The sequence below is a fragment of the Cyprinodon tularosa genome, unplaced genomic scaffold (assembly GCF_016077235.1).
Source record: "Cyprinodon tularosa strain WSP-4 unplaced genomic scaffold, ASM1607723v1 ctg13, whole genome shotgun sequence".
In the NCBI taxonomy this organism is placed as follows: Eukaryota; Metazoa; Chordata; class Actinopteri; order Cyprinodontiformes; family Cyprinodontidae; genus Cyprinodon; species Cyprinodon tularosa.
In genome coordinates this window covers 2,710,718-2,729,364 of record NW_024038114.1, presented here as the reverse complement: position 1 = coordinate 2,729,364, position 18,647 = coordinate 2,710,718, and the positions used below count along the sequence as shown (strand labels likewise).

General features: G+C 39.9%; 1 protein-coding gene across 1 annotated transcript; it reads left to right on the top strand.

The window, feature by feature from the left end:
- The first annotated feature begins 1,094 nt into the window (after positions 1-1,094).
- si:dkey-27c15.3 (GON-4-like protein) lies at positions 1,095-18,426 on the top strand. Its single transcript, XM_038277178.1, has 27 exons — positions 1,095-1,385; positions 1,534-1,561; positions 2,127-2,383; positions 4,416-4,636; positions 5,410-5,484; positions 5,577-5,627; positions 5,707-5,760; positions 6,279-6,374; positions 6,453-6,545; positions 6,634-6,789; positions 7,490-7,694; positions 7,824-7,925; positions 8,255-8,295; positions 8,759-8,871; positions 8,950-9,133; positions 9,220-9,306; positions 9,482-9,656; positions 9,740-9,890; positions 10,190-10,337; positions 10,418-10,534; positions 11,616-12,326; positions 12,421-12,516; positions 13,862-14,059; positions 14,131-14,274; positions 16,341-16,585; positions 17,599-17,701; positions 17,784-18,426. The coding sequence occupies exons 3-27, from the start codon at positions 2,152-2,154 to the stop codon at positions 17,889-17,891; spliced, it is 3,906 nt and encodes a 1,301-aa protein (XP_038133106.1). The 5' UTR covers positions 1,095-1,385; positions 1,534-1,561; positions 2,127-2,151; the 3' UTR covers positions 17,892-18,426.
- The last annotated feature ends 221 nt before the right edge of the window (positions 18,427-18,647 follow it).

Below are 18,647 nucleotides of genomic sequence, written 5' to 3'. Positions count from 1 at the left end.
AAGCGTAATTTCTAGAGTTGAAATGTGACTTACAGCAGCAGATTTGTGCAGTTGTATTTATTGGTTTGTATTAATGAAAATATATATATATTTTAAAGATTTTAATTTATGTGTTTGAATTTGTTTTGTACCAATTTTTTTTAGATCAACTGTTGCAAAACTGAATGGAAGACATTTTTGATGTGATGTGTAACTCAGAACAAAATTGGTGTACTTGTACTCAAGAATTTAGAGAAGTGTAACTTTTTTTTGTAATTTTGAAAAAAAAAAAAATCTACAGTTACAAAACACCAAAGTTACAATAAAAGCACAAATAGATTTGCAACAATAGTTCTGGACCATTTGAAGCAAAACTGAGAACGTAAGAGGTTTTTGATGTGCAACTTGTAGAACAGAATTTGTGTACTTGTACTTAAAATTTTAAGAGGTGTAATAAAAAAATATAGTACTTGTGATTTTTTTTTTATTCTAGAAAAACAAAAAATAGGATGTAACTATCTCTACAACTTCAGATTTGCACTTAGAAAGCACAAATAGTTTTGAAACAAAATAACTTTCATAATTTTAACCCATTTGCTTAAAGGCAGATTTGGAAAAGCTAAGCTGTTATGGTATGTATTTAAACAGGAGATCCATCTTCTAAATCTTTCCTTGGACAAAATTCAGAAACCAAAATCAAAAAGTTTGTCATATAACCTCTCTAATTTATTTCAGCCCTCCCTCGAGACAAATTTAAGAATAATGCTTACTTGGCTTTTTTTTTCTTTGTGTGTTTTGTATTTTTTATTATTTTTATTTATTCATTTATCTTTCATTATAATTCTGTTATATTCGACGTATGTAATTATAGATATTCTTGATTTTCGATTTTTTCTCTCTCTTTTTTTGAAGTGTATTGCATAAACTTAACACCTTGAAAGAAAAGAAAGACAATATTAAGAAAAGTGTTAGGAGGTATGATTGACTATATGTTATGCTTTGTTATACTGTATTGATTGAGTTTGTCATTGTAACTGTTCCAAATAAAGTTATATTAAAAAAAAACATTTCATTGCAGGGAACCGCAGCTTGATGACGTCCAAATGCTGCGAAACCGGAAGTGTAGTTTTTAGATGCGGAATCGCCTGACGGTTGTGGCGGTAAGTGTGTTCCAGTGGCGATGGATCATGGTGGTTGAGGCTCCCTTCATCCAGAAGTGACACCGGGTTGACAAAGACTCTCGGACGGGTCCTTCTCTGATTTCACAGCGTTTGGACGGAGCGGGCCGTTACGGTGCAGCCGCTTAGCTGCTAGTCGGCTGGACTGTTGTTAGCTTTGTAGCTGCGGAGTTCAGCCCTGCTGGTCGGGTGCTCTTATCTGCTTGGCCATTTGGAGACCCAGTAGGCGTGAGTTTATCGGCGGGTGGCCGCCAACTGCCAAATATCAGGGGCCAACATTCACTATAACATATAACAACATTAACTTTAATATTAGCAGCAGCCCAGTCTGGGTAACACTGCTGCTGGTGCCTAACATTTGTTTTCTTTTCACCAGGAGCTTCATTCTGCAGCTGGAAGAGGCAGTGAGTTTAATTTCCAAGTCTCTCATAGCTTTATGCCTTTTTTGTTGTTGATTTTGTTCATTATAAAGTTTCTCTGGGTACACTCGTAAAACTATTTATATATATATATAGACACATTTTAGCACAAACCTATTAAACGTTATATGATGTATAATTATTTGAAAAACATTTAGCTCTAATAAAGTTCACATAAATGAATACTAATGACTATTTATTTCAAATAAATACAGTGTTTGAATTACATAAAATTAACCCTGATTATTAAGCAAGTAACTATACTGTATCAATACTAAATGCATAAACCTGATGATTATTTACTTTAGATAAATAAGCTATATTAAAATAATGAATATGAATCATGTAAGGTTTATTTAATAGGTTTTTGTTAAAGTTATCGTAAAAAAAAAAGCAATTGGGAAATTGTTTGGTAATATAACAAAAATGTTTAAATATGTGAAATATTTTTTTTGGTGAATTAGCTCTGGAGAAAATCAGATTTATTTTATTTTTTAATGATGCAGACTGTCGTATTTAGCAGCACTGTTTGTTCTTGTGTTTGCTTCAGCGATCAGAGGTCATGGTTCTCCACTATGATCCCAGTCCGCAAACGCCTCAAACTAAGCCCAACCAAACAGGCATGCAGCAGCTCCAGTAGCTCGACTGTTGGATCACAGCAGCTCAGCTCAAGTGATGCTGTGCTGCCGCAGCCACCGGCGCCGCTTCAGGCTTTCCCAGGAGCTGGAGCACAGGTGGAGATGGAGGAGGAAGGTTACCTGCTGGTGGAGGAAGACACCACGGATTCCAGCCTCATCATCACTATGGGTAAAACAAATGCACCTTTGTTTTTCAAGTCTCATCAGCTTCATATTATATAGAAATTATCAACTAATCAGAAAACTGCCTCTGAACTAAACTGCTAAAAGCAAAATATAAAGACCTCTTGAGAGTATTTATACCATTAAAATAATTCCACACTTTGGAAAGCTGTAACCAATAAAATTATTTTTGTTTTATTGGGATTTTTTGCAAAAGAAAACACAATATGTTGAATAATCGAGAAGTGGGAGCAAAATTGTGTTTTCAAAATGTGGTGTACATTTCTAACCCTGGCTCTTGTTCTCAGGGTTTGCTGCATTCAGATTAAATGTTTTTAAGGGTCTTTCTCTGCTACTGTTCCACATCTGGGATGTTCTTCTCTTTAGAAGAAGGTTAAGCTCAGCCAAATTTATGGAATGCATCTGTATTCTTCATGTATTGGTGACATATATTTCTATATGTCTTGTTGGAAAGTGAACCTTTATCACTGTCTTTTGCAGACTCCTCTAATCATCTGACTAGCTTCCCTGTTAAAGAAAAGTCCCCCACAGTATGATGCTGCCACCTCCATGCCAGTCAGATTGATAATGTGTAACCCTCGGGTTTATTTCTCCACATTATTAATCTTGGACTGTCTTCATTTAATCTTTTTAGAGACAAGAGGGACATTCAACAGAACCTTTCAAGCTGATTGGATTAGAGTGACACCTAGTGCCCACCTACCAGGGTTTTATTTTAGCCAATCACAAATGAAAGAATAGCAGCATGAGAAACCACTCATGCACTTCTGCTGTTTGTCTTTTATGAAATCATGGATTTTGACTAATTTGGTGTAATTGCAGCAGCTATGATTACGTCTTCCTCTTCTACCATGTTTTTCAGTGAGGTTGTGCGCTCCAAGGTTTATGTAGTTTTAAAATTTTCATTAGTTTTTAATTTTATTTATTTTTTACTTCTGATTTTTATTTTTGTTTTAGTTTTATTTAGTATTTATTAGCTAGAAGGGCTGAAACGGTTAGATTAATCGTGAGAGAGACTCTAAAACATGCCTTTAGGTGACACAGAGAGCAGTAATTATATAAAAAAAAACATATCTAAAAACTTTGCAATTAAGATTAAAACAAATGTTGTTGTTCTTTGTCACTATGCTCTATCCACAACTCCTCACCTGGTTTAATTTGATAAAATATCTTATTTTAAGGAACCTTTGGCCATCTGATTAATAATCGGTTCATTGAAAAAATTAATTGACAGATTCATTCATTTACAAAATAATCGATAGTTGCTGCCCTATTAGCTAGTTAAGTTTTCAATTTTTGAAAAAGTTTAGTTTCAATTAATTTTGTATTAGTTTAAGTTAGTTTTTTGTTTTTATGTAATACAACTTGAATACTGGGGGTAAAACAAAAAAAAAAGTAAATTCCAGATAAGGAACTCATATTAATGCGTTATGCTAAAGACCCAAATGAAAACTAAGCACATTCTCTCCTAAAATTCAGCTAGCTTTAATTTGTTTTGTAAAATCGTTTTACTGTTCCAGTTATTTATTTTGGATACAATCCAGTTTTTGTTTTTATTTCAGTTAACAGAAATATTTTCTAAATTCTAGGTTTCATTATTTTAATTAAAAATAATAACCTTGCTGGACGCGACAGCTCTTGTTTAATAATGCTGCAATGTAATTGGCATTGTGTGGCTGTAGCAGTGCAGGATGCATTCTAGTGTGCTTGTTAACACACAAATACTTCCAGTAATTCAGCCTGCAGGAAAGGCTAACATAGTTTGCAAGAAACTGTGAAAAGGAAGTCATAATTATTTTCAGCGAACAGTTCAGCTTTAATAGATTATTCAGCCGGAGCTGTGGATATCTGCAGCTCCTCCAGAACCACTGTTTGCCTCTGGGCTGCCTCTCTGATAACAGAATCTTTGGTGAATTATATAAAATCCTTAATAAAGCACATTGAATGTTGTGGTTGTAAAGTGACAACTTAAGACAGGAAGATTTTGTAAACTAACGATTCGAACATTTCTACCTCAGAGGACAACCACAAAGAAGGGAAGGCTCAGAGGAAGAAGGCAGTGAAGAAGAGAAAACGAACACTGAATGAGAAGGAAGGTAGCGAGAAGGGCAGGACTTCCGGGACTGAGGAGGAGGAAGAGGGAGTGGAGTTGGAGATCGACAGAGAGCTGGACCAGGCTCTGGAGACGAAATCCAAACAGCATAACCTCACCACTGTGAATGTTAAAAACATCATCCATGTAAGTTCACACAACTCACCCTTTATTATCTAAATTTATGGCTCTTTCTATTATGATTTTATCCTAAACAGAGATAGTCACTATTTGAACATCAGGACAGAAATAGTTAAACATTCTTTTAAGGATGAAACATATTGTAGCTTTGATACTGGATGTTGGTGAAATAGTTAGATTAGCACTAGAATTGTAAATAAATAAGCGCTTTATAAGAAAACAGTTACAGAATTTAAAGTTGGAGCTTTCATCATTTGTGATGGAAACGAAGGAGATATTAGTGTAGTATATTATTTTTTTATTTTTGCATATCTGGGTGATTTGGGACAACCAGCAGCAAAAATAGAAGAAGTTTACATCAGAAGAAAGAAGAAAATCCACAGATTAATTGAAATGAGCAACATAGCAGGGTTATTTGGATGTGTAAAAATCTGTGCAATCAAAATTCAGCATAAAAGCATTAGAGGATTTAATAAAAAGGACACAGTCTGTTAAGTTTGTTGGGATGGTTGTAAAGACTGCTGCTGGGAGGAAGGATCTGCTATAACACCCCTTTGTGTGCCTAGGGTGCAGCAGTAGGCTGCCAGTAGGGGGGCTTACCATGCATGAAATGTCTTCATGCTGGAATAGGAAACATTTTTCTAACAGTGACATTATTTATCATAGATAGCATAGATTTATCATTACTTTATTCAGATAAACAGTCAACTGTTTGACGCTGTGGTGGTTATGTTTTGAGTTGCAGCCTTTGGCTTTTTTTGTGCTTGATTGTTCTGCAGGAAGTGATCACCAATGAGCATGTGGTGGCCATGATGAAAGCAGCCATCAACGAGACCGAAGCTGTTCCTCCGTTTGTGAGTTTCTAGTTTAAAGAAAACGCTCAGCGCTGCTGCAGTTAAATTTCTAGCTTCTTTTTATTTAAGAATTGAATTCTACTTTGTTTAAGGAGCCCAAAATGACTCGATCCAAGTTCAAAGAAGTGGTGGAGAAGGGTGTGGTGAGTCTGTTTAGAGGAGATAAATAAACCAGAATGCTGTTATGGAATCAGGTGTTTAATGTCAGTGTTTCCCCATCAGGTCATTCCCACCTGGAACATCTCGCCCATCAAGAAAAGCAGCGATGCTAAAAAGGTAAAACACTCAAAAAATTAAATATCTGCCTGGTTATCTGTTAGTCTGAAAAACATACATCTCCCTCTGGTCCATGTTTATTTAATGGCATCATCCTCAGTTATTCCTCAATTAATTATTAAAATTCTAAACAAGAGTTTGTACTTTTCATTCTATGTTTTAATCTTCTACACCACATTTTATCTTACTATTAAACCAAAAATAATAATCATATAATTTTTATTCTGTTTTATTTCTGTTTTTATTTTTTAATTCTTATTTCTGTGTTGTTTTTTTCTAAATTAGTAAGAATACAAGCACCCAATGAAGATGCTTTTTTTTTGTATCCCCAAAAATATTTTGAGCTATTTCTGAATTAAGATATATATTTTTCAATTGTAATTTTTTTTTTTTGCAGCCTGAACACATTTAAGAGATCCTGTTGATGTTTACTGTTTTAAAATTTAATAAACTGAAGCCGTATCTTTGTACAATCTATAAATTACAGCGTTTTTTTGTCTCCTACCATTTGGCTTCAGGCTCCTCAGTTTGTGGACATCCCACTGGATGAGGAAGACTCTTCTGATGAAGAATATCGTCCAGATGAAGAAGAGGAAGATGAGACTGCTGAAGATGTCAGGCCCTTAAATGGCTTTTCTTGTTTTGTCCCTCTGCTAATTAATAATCACTCACTGATTGTTCTTATTATGCAGACATTCCAGGAGAGCGACATGGAGAGCACGGCTTCTTCTCCCAGAGGGACTCGGCTGAATCGAGTCGAGGAGGACAGCTGCAGCCCCTGGCAGGTAACGACTGACGACGACAGGATTGATTGGATGACCTTTCCATCTCACTGCCTTTATCCATGACCACTCTACTCCTGCTTCCTCTCAGTCTTCTCGAGTTCGATCCAGGCGTTTGAAGGAGGGCTTGATGGGACCCCCTCCTCCACCCAAAGCTCCGCCCTCCAAAGGTGTACCCGACAGCACCTTCTTGGAGAAGCTTCACGCTGTTGAAGAGGAGCTAGCTGGCTGTTTGGAGCCCTATCAGGTAACTAGGAGACATTGAATAGAGGAAATGTAATCAGATGGAGGTTAGGAAGTCTGTTCTAGTTAACAATATATACTCTCTATACTTGCAAAAAAGGCTTAAAATATATAATATAAATCATTTCTGCAATATATGAGTTTCTTTTTCCGAGTAACGTATTTCTGCTATTCTGGTCTGCTCGTGCAAAATGCTGTTTGTAGAGGAAAGCTATATGCAGATGCTCCCTGGCCAATCTGATGGAGTTTGAGATAGTATGTGAAGAAGAATGAGCAGAAATGTCTGTATACCATTGCAAAGCTGGAAGAACGATAACCCCAGCAGATTCATGGCTGTTATTTTCAGGTGATACATGATAGTGAGAGGCTGAACTACTACTTCCTACTTTGTTTTGTTATACTGACTAAAATGGCTCCAAATGTTTTAGGCTTTGTGTTGGACTGTGGGTAAAAAAAAAAGAAGAAAACTCTTAGATGTATTGGATATGTTTGTAAGGAACTGTTCCAACTAGCTCTTCCATGTTTGCTAGTCTTCAGAATATTTTGGGGGATGTTAAAACAGTTCAATGAATCAGCGGTCTGGCTGATCTCATTTCACATCTATAGGATGTTAAATTAGGTTCAAGACTGAAACCACCAAGATCCACGGAAGCTTTAACTGTGTTTAAATACATGACTGATGATTATTTACCTGTCGTATGCAGCCTATCGCGGAGGAGGAGTCTGGGTTGATGGCGTGCCGGACCCGGTCCAAGCGTCCGCTTCGTGATGTCCCCTTAGGCCAGCTGGAGGCTGAGCTCAAAGCTCCTGACATAACTCCAGACATGTACGACTCCAGCTGTGCGCCGGAGGACAGGGAGTGGACGGACTGGTTGAGAGGCCTGATGAGCTCCGACGTTGACAATGAAGGTGAGCGACTGTCTCACTGCTGGGCTTTAAAGTCCAGTCATTTTACAGAACCGGTCTCATATTCTTACAGATAAACCTCTGGTGAGTCTAAAATCAACTGAACTTAACTCTCTCTTATTTCTCTAACAGAGGAGTGTGACGATGAAGATGATCCAGAGTACAACTTCCTGGCTGACATCGATGAACCCGACCTGGAGGATTACCGAGATGACAAGGCAGTCCGGATCACCAGTCAGTACCAGACGGATGGAGTTTAATGGAGGGAGCTTTTTATTTTGGGTCATTAATACTGAACCTCAAAACTCCTTAAAATCCTGATATAATATTAAAAACATAGTTTTTGTATTTTGTCTGTGAGTGCATAAATTTTGTTTTTAATTAGATCCATAGCAGTATATAACACTGGAACCGTATTGTTACCTGTAGGTCAGAGGCTACTATCCTTGTCAGTCATATTTAGACTAAAAAATTTTGTTTTTTACTGTTCGATATTTTCTGCTGGTTTAATTTACTCTCTCTTTAGAAACAATGAATTCATGGATGTTTTTCTCTCTTTTTAGAGAAGGAAGTGAACGAGCTGATGGAGGAGCTGTTTGAAACGGTAAAAAAACAACCTTTTTATTCATTCATTGATTCTGTCAGTAACCCACAAAATGTCCATGTTGTCTGTTAGAGGCAGCAAGTCATCTGATACTCGTGGGTTCCTTTATACTATTTAATTTCCATTCTTTCCTGTGTCCTTTGCTTTTCTTTCCCCTCATTTTCATTCCTTCGTTCCTTCTTTCTTTTAATCCATCTATCCTCCCTTCTCCTTATTTTATCCTTCATTCCTTGCCTTGTTTTATCAATCATTCCTTCATTTTTTCCTTCCTTCCATGAAATATTACACCAGTATGAGCAATATTTGTTGTCTGAATACGTATAATCATTACTCCTCATTATATGTATATTTTTCTTTTTTTTTTACTGCAAAGAACACATCAGGAACCAACCTTAATGAAGGTCAAGTTAGTATTAACCTGAAGGATGTTGCTAAGCTGTTTCTTTGTTTGTCTGTGTCTCAGCTGAAAGAGGACCTGGCAGGACAGGAAGTAGATGATGAAGCGCAAGACGAAGACGAGGAGCTGCAGGAGGAAACATCCACTTTTAAGCCACACATACCTGGGCAACAGAACATGTACGTAGGACAGAGGAGCTTCACTTAGACCACAGAGGGATGTTTCCCTCATTTTGACTGCTGGTTTTTCTACCTCAGAGGAGCAGCTGACCATGAGGCTGAGGACCAACCAATCACAGGCCTGAAAACCGTGAGGCAGCAGCTGAGTTGGATTAGAAAGCGACGGCAGACAAACCCTCTGTTTAGCACTGTGAGTCCAGAACCGTTCACCCTGAAGCTGAACCCCCAGCAGAAGCACAGACTGCAGCAGCAGCTTCAGCAGGTACAGAACCTGGAGCGGGTTCAGCTGTTATCAAGGCCGTATCTCAGATCAGCTCTGACTTCTCTCTCTCTGTCTGCGGCTCTCAGCACATCCAGCTGCTGACTCAGATTAACCTGCTGACTTCACCTGTCCCCAAACTGCATAGTGAGGCGGAGACCACCCGCCAGTTCCTGGTAACTTACACAGCAACACGTTATATTCAACAGGATGATTGAAACATCTCTTTACTGCTGTTTTGAGGTTTAATATAAGGCTATTATTTTTCTGTCGGTAAATCTGGATGTTTCCTTCATTCTGTGTGTAAAGTAGATGCTTCTTAAACTGTTTCTGTGCTGATCTGTTTTTCAGTTTGAGTTAGACATGTTGGCTCAGAGGGGGGAACTCATCAGGTCTGCAGATTCTGGTTTCTGCAGCGCCTTCAGAGCCTCCAACCTGCAGGGGGCGCTGGAGCTCCTAGAGGAGCTACGACAGGCACCCATCAACTACCGGCCGCAGAACCGCAAGCCTGATGGCAGAGGACAAAGTGAGAGTCCTGCAACATTTCTGTCAGAAGCAGTTTGAGCTTTTCTGAATGGAGTCTTTGTTTCTCTGTGTCTGGGTTATCAGTGCGCTGTTACCCTGTCATGCCAGCTGAGCTCGCCTGGTTGTTCGCAACCCGACCCGTCTTCCTGTACCCTGAACTGCTGCCTTGTGCCAACCTCGACCCGGCTATGTACTGCCCCCGCAGGACGGCGGCCTTCACTGCAGCAGAGGACTGGTAACGCAAACCGTAGCTCCTTTACTGTGATTCATCCATTGAATTAACAGATTCAATCAAAGAGGTTTTCTTAAACCTCTGAGCTGCAGATATTATTTTAGAAAGATATAAACACATCATCCACAGTGTTTAATACTGATTGTTTATACTGGAACCAGATGCTACATCACACTCATGTCTGAGAGCAGAAAATGTTAAATGTTATGAGTAAGAAAGATGCATGTGGCTGGAAAAAAAAAGCTACCAAAAAACTGCTGCTTCAGAAAATCAGGGTAGAATGTGTCGTTCTGTTTCCTTAGCCTGCTGGTCCTCGGCCTCAGGAACATGGAGGGAGCGTGTGACCCACCGAAGCTCGTGTCTCAGTTTCTGCTCAGGAAAACTGTGGTTCAAGTCCGCCGGAGGATCCTGCAGTGCTGCAGACCTGGAACGCCTGACAACATTGTAAAGGTGAGCAATGAAAACAGAAGCTCCCACATGCCGCCTGTCCTGTGTCTCTGCTTCAGCGGCTGACTCTTCCTCCTCTGCAGGCCTTCAGGTATCAACAGGTGGTGAGATCCATGCCGGTAGCCTGCAGGAACGTCGACCCAGCAGAGCAGCGCCCTCCTGTGGCGAGAGAGCAGAACAACATGCCACTGTGGCTCGTGGTATTAAAGCCTTTTCATCCAATAGTAACCGTACTGCAGAAGCAGGGTGCCGCCATTTTTATATCCAAAACTGGGAATGCACACCGAAAGTCAGTCCCAATCAGATTTTAATGATGTCATGGTAAAGCCACAGCTTTTAGGTTTAGGTTTCTCATCCTCTAACATTCGGATTAGGGTTGGCCCTCAGGAGGGGTGAACTGAAGAGATTAAATGAGGATTAAATTAACCAGACTTCGATTTATATTTCCTCCAAAAACTAGAGGGGGGGCTTTTTATCCTTTATGCTTGAAGTTGGAGGATGAATAAAAACTCTCTATTTTCTTACGTTTTAAAAAACAAAAAGTATTCAGCAGCACCCTTTCCCTGCCAGGCTGAGGTTACTGCCATAGATTAGCTTTAAACCTAATCCCATCCAGCATAGGTCAGGAAGATATGGTTGAAAAATCATCACAGATTGGTAGGAATATCCCCCCCCCCCCCCCCCCCCCAATAGGTTTTAAAATAATAATGAGAAATGACTGACAAAACTAAGCTTTTATTTCACTCATCCTCTTTGCGAGGTGACATGAATTTAAAGAGAAACGCAATTCAAGCTGAAAATGCTGTAAGACAAAGTGAAAATATAAAATATATATGAAACTAACTAGTTTATTACGGTAGTTATAAATGCACATCTGAGAACAAAAAGGGATGAACAGATTTCAGAAGAAGGAGTCGATTGGTGAGAAAGAAAAATACAGATTTAAAAAGAATGTAATCTTTATACCCAAAAAGTCCCGCTCTAATATATCATTGTCATGGTTTACCATGAATAGACGCTTGAAATATGTTATAATCTGCTAAGAAAATGCTTTTGATTAAAGTGAAAAAATATTCTTACATTAACTGAAGAGAAATTATGACAATTTTGGTTCTGAAAGAGCTTTTGTTTTAATTTTCTAAAAATGTTTTCTTTGACACAAGGAGGAAAGCTCATAGAGCTGATCGGATGAACTATGCTGAAGTTAGATTTAGAATATTTTATATCATCATGGAAGCTTGGTGAATTATTGATATTTAGTTGTTTTTTTTTTTCTGCCAGAGGAGCCTTCCTGTCATCTCTCCCCTCATCAAACACTTCAACAGCCCAGCCAGCTCCTCCCCAGAGCTCCCGGCCTCTTGCAGGAGGAACAAGGCCCGTCAGAGCCACCTGGCCTTCCTTCGATCCTCTTCCTCCAGCTACAGCTTCCCCTCCGGGACCAAATACCCGCCGCGCCTTCCACAGAACCTGGACTTCAAACGGATCGGTTTCGTCCTCCTCCAGCAGCCCCTCCCCTCTACTAACGAGAAAACTGCTGACCTCATAATCACCTCCACCATCTCTATGCCAGCTACAGAACAGATTAAATATCACTGTCGGACACTAGCAGGCCTGAGGAGGAGGAAGAGTGGGAGGCTGTCTGCTTGCCCTCCAAGTGCAGAGACACCAAACCTTAAAGAAGGATCGATAGAGAGGAGAGAACAAGGACTCTCTAAGTCTACTGAAGGTCCGACTTCCTGTTTGGAAATCACTGATGATGAGGCCACCACAGAAGAAGAGATGGAAGAAGAGAGTGATGTGCTTCTGGTTTTGTCTGAATCTTCGACCAGCGATTCTGGAAGCATCTCTGATTGCGAAGATCAGCCAGATCCGGTAGAGGCGGAGTCAGAACCTGACAGAAACGTGGTAGCGGTCCCGTCCAAAGCTGCCGCGGTTGGTGCTGGTGCTGCTGCTGATGGTGATGAGGAAGATATTGAAGCACCAATTACTCAGGTTAGACTTTTAATGAACCTTGAGACTCATTTAACATTAAACCAGCAGCTTCCTCTGCTGCAGCAGTGAATGTAAAACGTGTTTGTTTTTTTAGGAGAAGGTTTCATCAGAGGAGACTGATGATGATGATGAAGACGATGTTCAGAGGGAGTCTGAGGATGTGGTGTTTGCTCAGGATTATCTACACAGAGTAAGAACAGTGACACACTTTGCAGTTCCCCACAAACACATTTGTTCCTGTCCACTTATTCAGATTGGAAACCTAGAATTTCATGTGTTTTAATCTGAATTTGTGTAACTTTTGATCCAAGTATTAGGATATTCTGAGATGTATTAAACTGGTTTTCAGGTCCATATATAGGGTATGGAACCAGAGCAGTGCTTTACAGCAGCCTGAGTTTTCCAGCAAACACTAAAGCTAACGGACCTAAAAGTTTTTCTTGCTGATGAAATATATTTTTACTCCTAAAATGTATCGAAAGGGGTGAATCTGATCTTGTCTATGAGTTGTGCTCCGGACTGCTGTGCTGAATCCGGACAGCGTTCAGCCTAACGAATGTCACTATAATACGATTAAGTTTTTGAATAATCCTAGTCAAAATGGGGCTACAGCCTTCCATAAAAAGAACTACTAAAAACAAAAGTTACACAAACATTGTGGCTGAAGCTCTAAACATATGAAGGTGTGTAAATTAGCATGTTTCACACACAGTAAACGAAAAAAGAAGGGTGATTATGTTGAGCTCTTTGAGGTGAGCTTGACCTAAACGTTTTGTCACGCAAAGGATTGTGGGAAACTGTATAGCTCCTATGCTAAACCAGCTATCCTGCCTCCTTGTCCTAGCTCCTTCATTGCTGTAAGCACTATTTGGTAAACACTTATCATGGCCACTACTGAAGCTCTTTAGCTAAAGAGTGCTCACAGATTTACTGTATTCAGAAGCAGCCCTCGTAATTCGGCCACAGTGAGCATTCCCAGTTGCTTTCTGGGTGAGAAACCTGTAAGTTATTGGTCCAGTGCCCCCTAGTGGTGAAAAGTTAGCGTGTTGTGGATCGGAAAGGTTTGGAATGACACAAAGTATTCGTGTTTTACTTATGACAATTTAGTCTTTTTTTGCTTTTTTTTGTTTTGTTTACAGGGCCCAAAATATCTGATGACTTGGTTCACTCATATTTCCATCTAATTGATTCATCGAACCTTGTTTAATATAGCAAACTGTTTAACACAAGTTAATTTTTAATGTTGCCATGTCAATTGTTTTTCCCCCCTGAGCTGCAGCCCCTGCAGTCATTTCCTGGGGACTCTGAGACATAACTCAATCCCTCCTTTAAAGTATGTTTCTCTATACCTTTACTAATGTCCCATTAGGAACCTCCAAGGATTTAATAGAATGGCACACTGGTTGAGTGGATTTAAAGATTTGGTTGATTTCTTAAAAGAAGATGGACTTGATATAAATGCACAAAGAACTTCTAAAATATGTGAAGCCAGATAACCACAGCTGATATTTTGCCATAATGTTTGGACTGTGCAGGTATGTGAAGTTGTCCAGATGCATCCGGGCCTTTCTGAGCAGCTGCTGCAGGTGTTGGATGAATTTTCAGCTGCGGGGCCTTCAGGCTCCCCAGAGCTCCTGTATAACAGACTGGGTCGCCTGCTGCAGCCATGGCCTCAGCTGCTCAAAGACTTTGCTGCCTTCCTGAACCCCAGTCAAGCAGGCAGATGTGGGCTGGTGAGTCACGCTTCATTGGTGTGGCAAGCTTTGGTCAGGAATCCCACTGAACTGTTCTTCCTCTCCATCAGCTGTTGGAGCAGCAGCTGTTTGAGCGCAGCCGGCGGTTCCTGAGGCGGATGGGTCGGAGCCTGGGAGAGGGCTCTGTACTCTACCAGCAGGTGGTGTCTGTGCTTCAGGGAAGCTCCGCCCCCTCATCAGAGGATGTGGACAAGGTAGACGACAGAAAAGGATGTAGTTGTGATAATCATGGTAACCATAGACGACGACAGTCTCTATTAGTGTCCCTTAGATCTACGGTTCTCGTCATTTTTGTGTTGCATATATTAGATGTGGGTGTTGGTAGAAACCGCAGAGTTCTCCATCAAAAATCTACTTTCTAAGGATGTAACTGTTGGGATTTCCAACTTTAGACGTAGAAATCCTTCATATTTTTCTTTCTAAACATAGAGAGCACAATTTCACTGGGTTGTACTGAAAAATCTAAGCTGTTTTGCACAAAAAAATGTTTGATCAATGCCAAGATAATACAATGAAAACTTGATTGTCAGGGTTATCAAAAGTATTGATACTTAAACGCCGTATCCATATGCAATTGTAATTCAGCCTGGTATCACCTCTGTTTTTCCAATGTGTTTTATGTATAAACATATTTTTACACCTTTAAATATTTGGCATTTTTTTATCCCCATTGTATTTAAAAATAGTATTAATGATTGAATTGTTTCCTAGGTGCTGATCTTGAGTTTTTAAATTTTAGTATCAAGGCAACCTCTTAAAGGAATAGTACACCCAAAACATGATTAGCCTTCATTTTCTACTCACCCCCATGCTGAACAACACTCTGGAGTACTTTTTTGATATCTCAAATGCATCTGGAGATCTGGGAGGCTTCTTGCTGTCTGCTGACATTCAAATAATGGAGGTCTATGGTGACCGAGACAGAAAGGTCCATAAAAGTCCACAAAAAACGTGTCAATATTCCTCCATACTGGTCGTCCAATGTATTCCAAGTGTCCTGAGTGGGTAGCATCCAGAATTTACTCGAAACGAAGTAATTTAGAATGTTTTTAGAGCATAAACAGTAGTGTATAGGATTTCCTGAAAGCGCGCACATGCGCGCTCACGACGCTACGGAAGCCGGCAGACCAAACCAGATGAAAGTGCGCATTCAGCGTCTGCTCTGCCAATAATGCAAGCGTAGAAGAAGAAATGTGCTGTTTACCTGTGCAAAGAAAGAAACAACGAAAGAAAGATGTCTGAGGACTTCAGTGTTGAGGAAGAGCATGAGTTCTTTGCCGAGCTGAATGCGCTGGTTTAGTCTGCCGGCTTCCGTAGCGTCGTGAACGCGCATGTGCGCGCTTTCAGGAAATCCTATACACTACTGTTTATGCTCTAAAAACATTCTAAAAGACTTTGTTTCGAGTAAATTCTGGATGCTACCCACTCAGGACACTTGGAATACATTGGACGACCAGTATGGAGGAATATTGACACGTTTTTTGTGGACTTTTATGGACCTTTCTGCCTCGGGCGCCATAGACCTCCATTATTTGAATGTCAGCAGACAGCAAGAAGCCTCCCAGATCTCCAGATGCATTTGAGATATCAAAAAAGTACTCCAGAGTGTTGTTCAGCATGGGGGTGAGTAGAAAATGAAGGCTAATCATGTTTTGGGTGCACTATTCCTTTAAGATCCCTGCCTTACAAAATATAAATCCTCACCTTATTTCTGGTATTTCCTGAAGGCTGCCAGCCTTAATCCTTCCTCCGATGTATCTGCTGAAATTCATTCCCTGTTTAAAGTAGCAGCCTGAAAGGTTGGCCATCAGAACCCCAGGATAAAAGAAAAAACTTTTATTTTTAACTCATCAGTGATGCTGACAGCAGCAGCTGCCACTTCTGGCCGGATTAAGGGTGATCCTATGCCCAGCTGGTGATCAGGTGTGATGCATTCACTGACCTTGCTGGTCAGGCTAAAAGTTTAAAAGCGATTTATATGTCAAATATTATCCATGTGTTTGAGAATAAACTTTAGGTTAAAACATTTGTCCAATCAAGAGAAGATAAATATGATTCATATAAAAAAAAAAATTAATGCATAATTTTCTTAGGTTCCAGTTTTATTCAATTTATTTTATTCAGTCATTTATTTGGCAGGCCAATTTTTTAACAGTATTTCATGCTATTTTTTATAATTTCATGTAATTAACATTCCTGCGTTGGCTTTTTAAGAACTAATCTCAAAGTGTTGCATCGTGTTCCACTTTTTTCCTCTCAGGTTTCATCTTTGCTCATGAAGCATCCAGACCTGCAGGGTGAGGTCCAGGAGATCTTCCAGCAGCTCCACAGCTGCTCCAAAACCACTGACACGTACTCAGCTGCTCAGACTCCCAATAACCAAAGCGGCGAGTCGATCATCGCTCCGGGTGGAAGTTATGCAGAGGAAGAAAGGAAGAAACAAGCTGTTTGTGCCAAAAACATCACAGTGACTTCCAACGGGGAGAAGGTCGTCGTTTGGACTCGGTGGGAACAAACAAAAGTGTTTAGGTTTATATGGTGTGAAAACTTTCCAACATCAGGATATTTTTGTCATTTATGCACATTTAATGTTTCTATATCTTTTTAAATCACAAACAGCAGCTTCAATATATTTTATATAATGGAGCAACACAAAGTAGCCCTGCTTTATAGACTTTGTTTCTTTTACCCATTAAACCTTAAAATAATTTGGATTTCCCCTCTGGATTGGAGCTCACCCTAATGAGAATCCCTTGGAATCCTGTTTACAAGGGATGACTGGACGTTGAGGAAAAGATTGAGCTGAGCCATTGCCTATGCTCATACCCTCACCTTTGCTCATGAAATATCGATCCTGACAGAAAGATAGATCCCAGGACAAAGATGCTAAAATGAACTAGGCTTGGAGGACTGCTATGATGCAATGCCTTACTTGTTCACCTTATTTCAAATTTTGGAGTTAATCCTGCGATTTAGAGGCCTATGTCTATGTAAAAGATACTTTCCTGAAAATCAGTAAAGATAAAATAAAAAAAAGAACTAGCTTTGGAGATGGATGGAGCTGGGTTCCAACTTCCCTTATAGATCCTGTCTGGCCTAGGGAGAGGGAAAGTTTAGTTTTACATCTCCATTTGTTACTGTAATTAGATCGCTGATGTACTAGCCAATATGATGGCTGGTTGGAATTGCAATCTTAAAACTGTGGCAGGGTTTTGTATTAAACTCCTCTTTACTTCAATTCCTTTAAATAACATACATTGCAACCAGCTGCCTTCTTAAGTCTCCAAATAAGAGCCCTTGCCCCCACTTTGAAGCATGGTGGTGATGGTATAGGCATCATGGCAGAATGAAGGTGATTACTGAACATCCTTTGTGGGGGGTGGGGGGAACAGCTGGATGCTGTAACCTTAAGCATAGAGGCAAAGTTACAGTTAAAGTTATCTAATAAAGATCAGTGAGATTTGGTCTAAATGGAAACAAAAGGTTGAAAGTTGACAACCAGCTGCTTCCTGTTGCAGTGAGGCCGACCGTGCCATCCTGACCGCCTGCCAGCAAAGAGGAGCCAACATGAAGACCTTCAGACAAGTCTCCTCCCAGTTAGGAAATAAAACTGTTGAACAGGTGAGGGTGGGCAGAGCTTCAGTGTTCAGGCCAGTTTTTGCTCCCTAAACTGAATTACCTGATTTATGCATTGTTCTTTTAGGTACGACTCCGCTTTGAGGACCTGATGAAGCTTTTTCTATCTGCGTCGCAAAGGTCTGCTTCTTCGGAAGGACAGCCAGGGAACAGACCAGAAACTGCTCCTGACTGACCCAGCAACGCATGGAGAAGGCTGCTACTCAACACAAAGTGGACATCTGAAGATGTTTCTTCTGAGGCGAGGTCACATCGGTGACCTTTGTTGAAGCCCACCAGAAGCGGCTCAGGATCTGCATCAAACAGTTTTAGCTTGCCGGTTTAGTTCTGATACTTTATTAAAATGTTGAAAGATCCAGCTCCATTGTTAAGAGCAAAGTTTCAGAATCCACCTGTATGAGACGGGAGCTTGGAGGTCTCAGTTTGGTCTTAGGTTCCCTGTTAATCTTTCTCGTTTTGGACATGATTTGAGCCCAGTTCTGGGAAACAAGTTCTGAATTGGGAAATTTTCAGGGAAACTTTTCCCTCCATGCTTTCATCCCCAATGTGCTGGTCCGAGTAAACAACTAATGAAGGATTCAGAGTTTATCTGTAAATCTACCGCAGGTCCAAAGTGTTTAGACTATATTTGTACCTCATTACAATATTGATGCTGATACAGACTTAAACTGATCTCACAGCATTGAATATTATAAAAAGTATTTTTAAAATTTGCTGGTTTTTTTATGGTAATTCATATTGTCCCTTTATCTAGTCACACTGACTATTAAATGGGCTACTCTGCTACATGGTTTATATAAAGTAGTGCCACTTTACAGCTAAACAATAAGATTCAATCATATGTTAGAATGTATCAAAGTATCTAATGAATGAGTGGGACAAAACTTTCAAGCAGCTTAACTACCAAATGGTAGTCAGTTTTTGACTAACA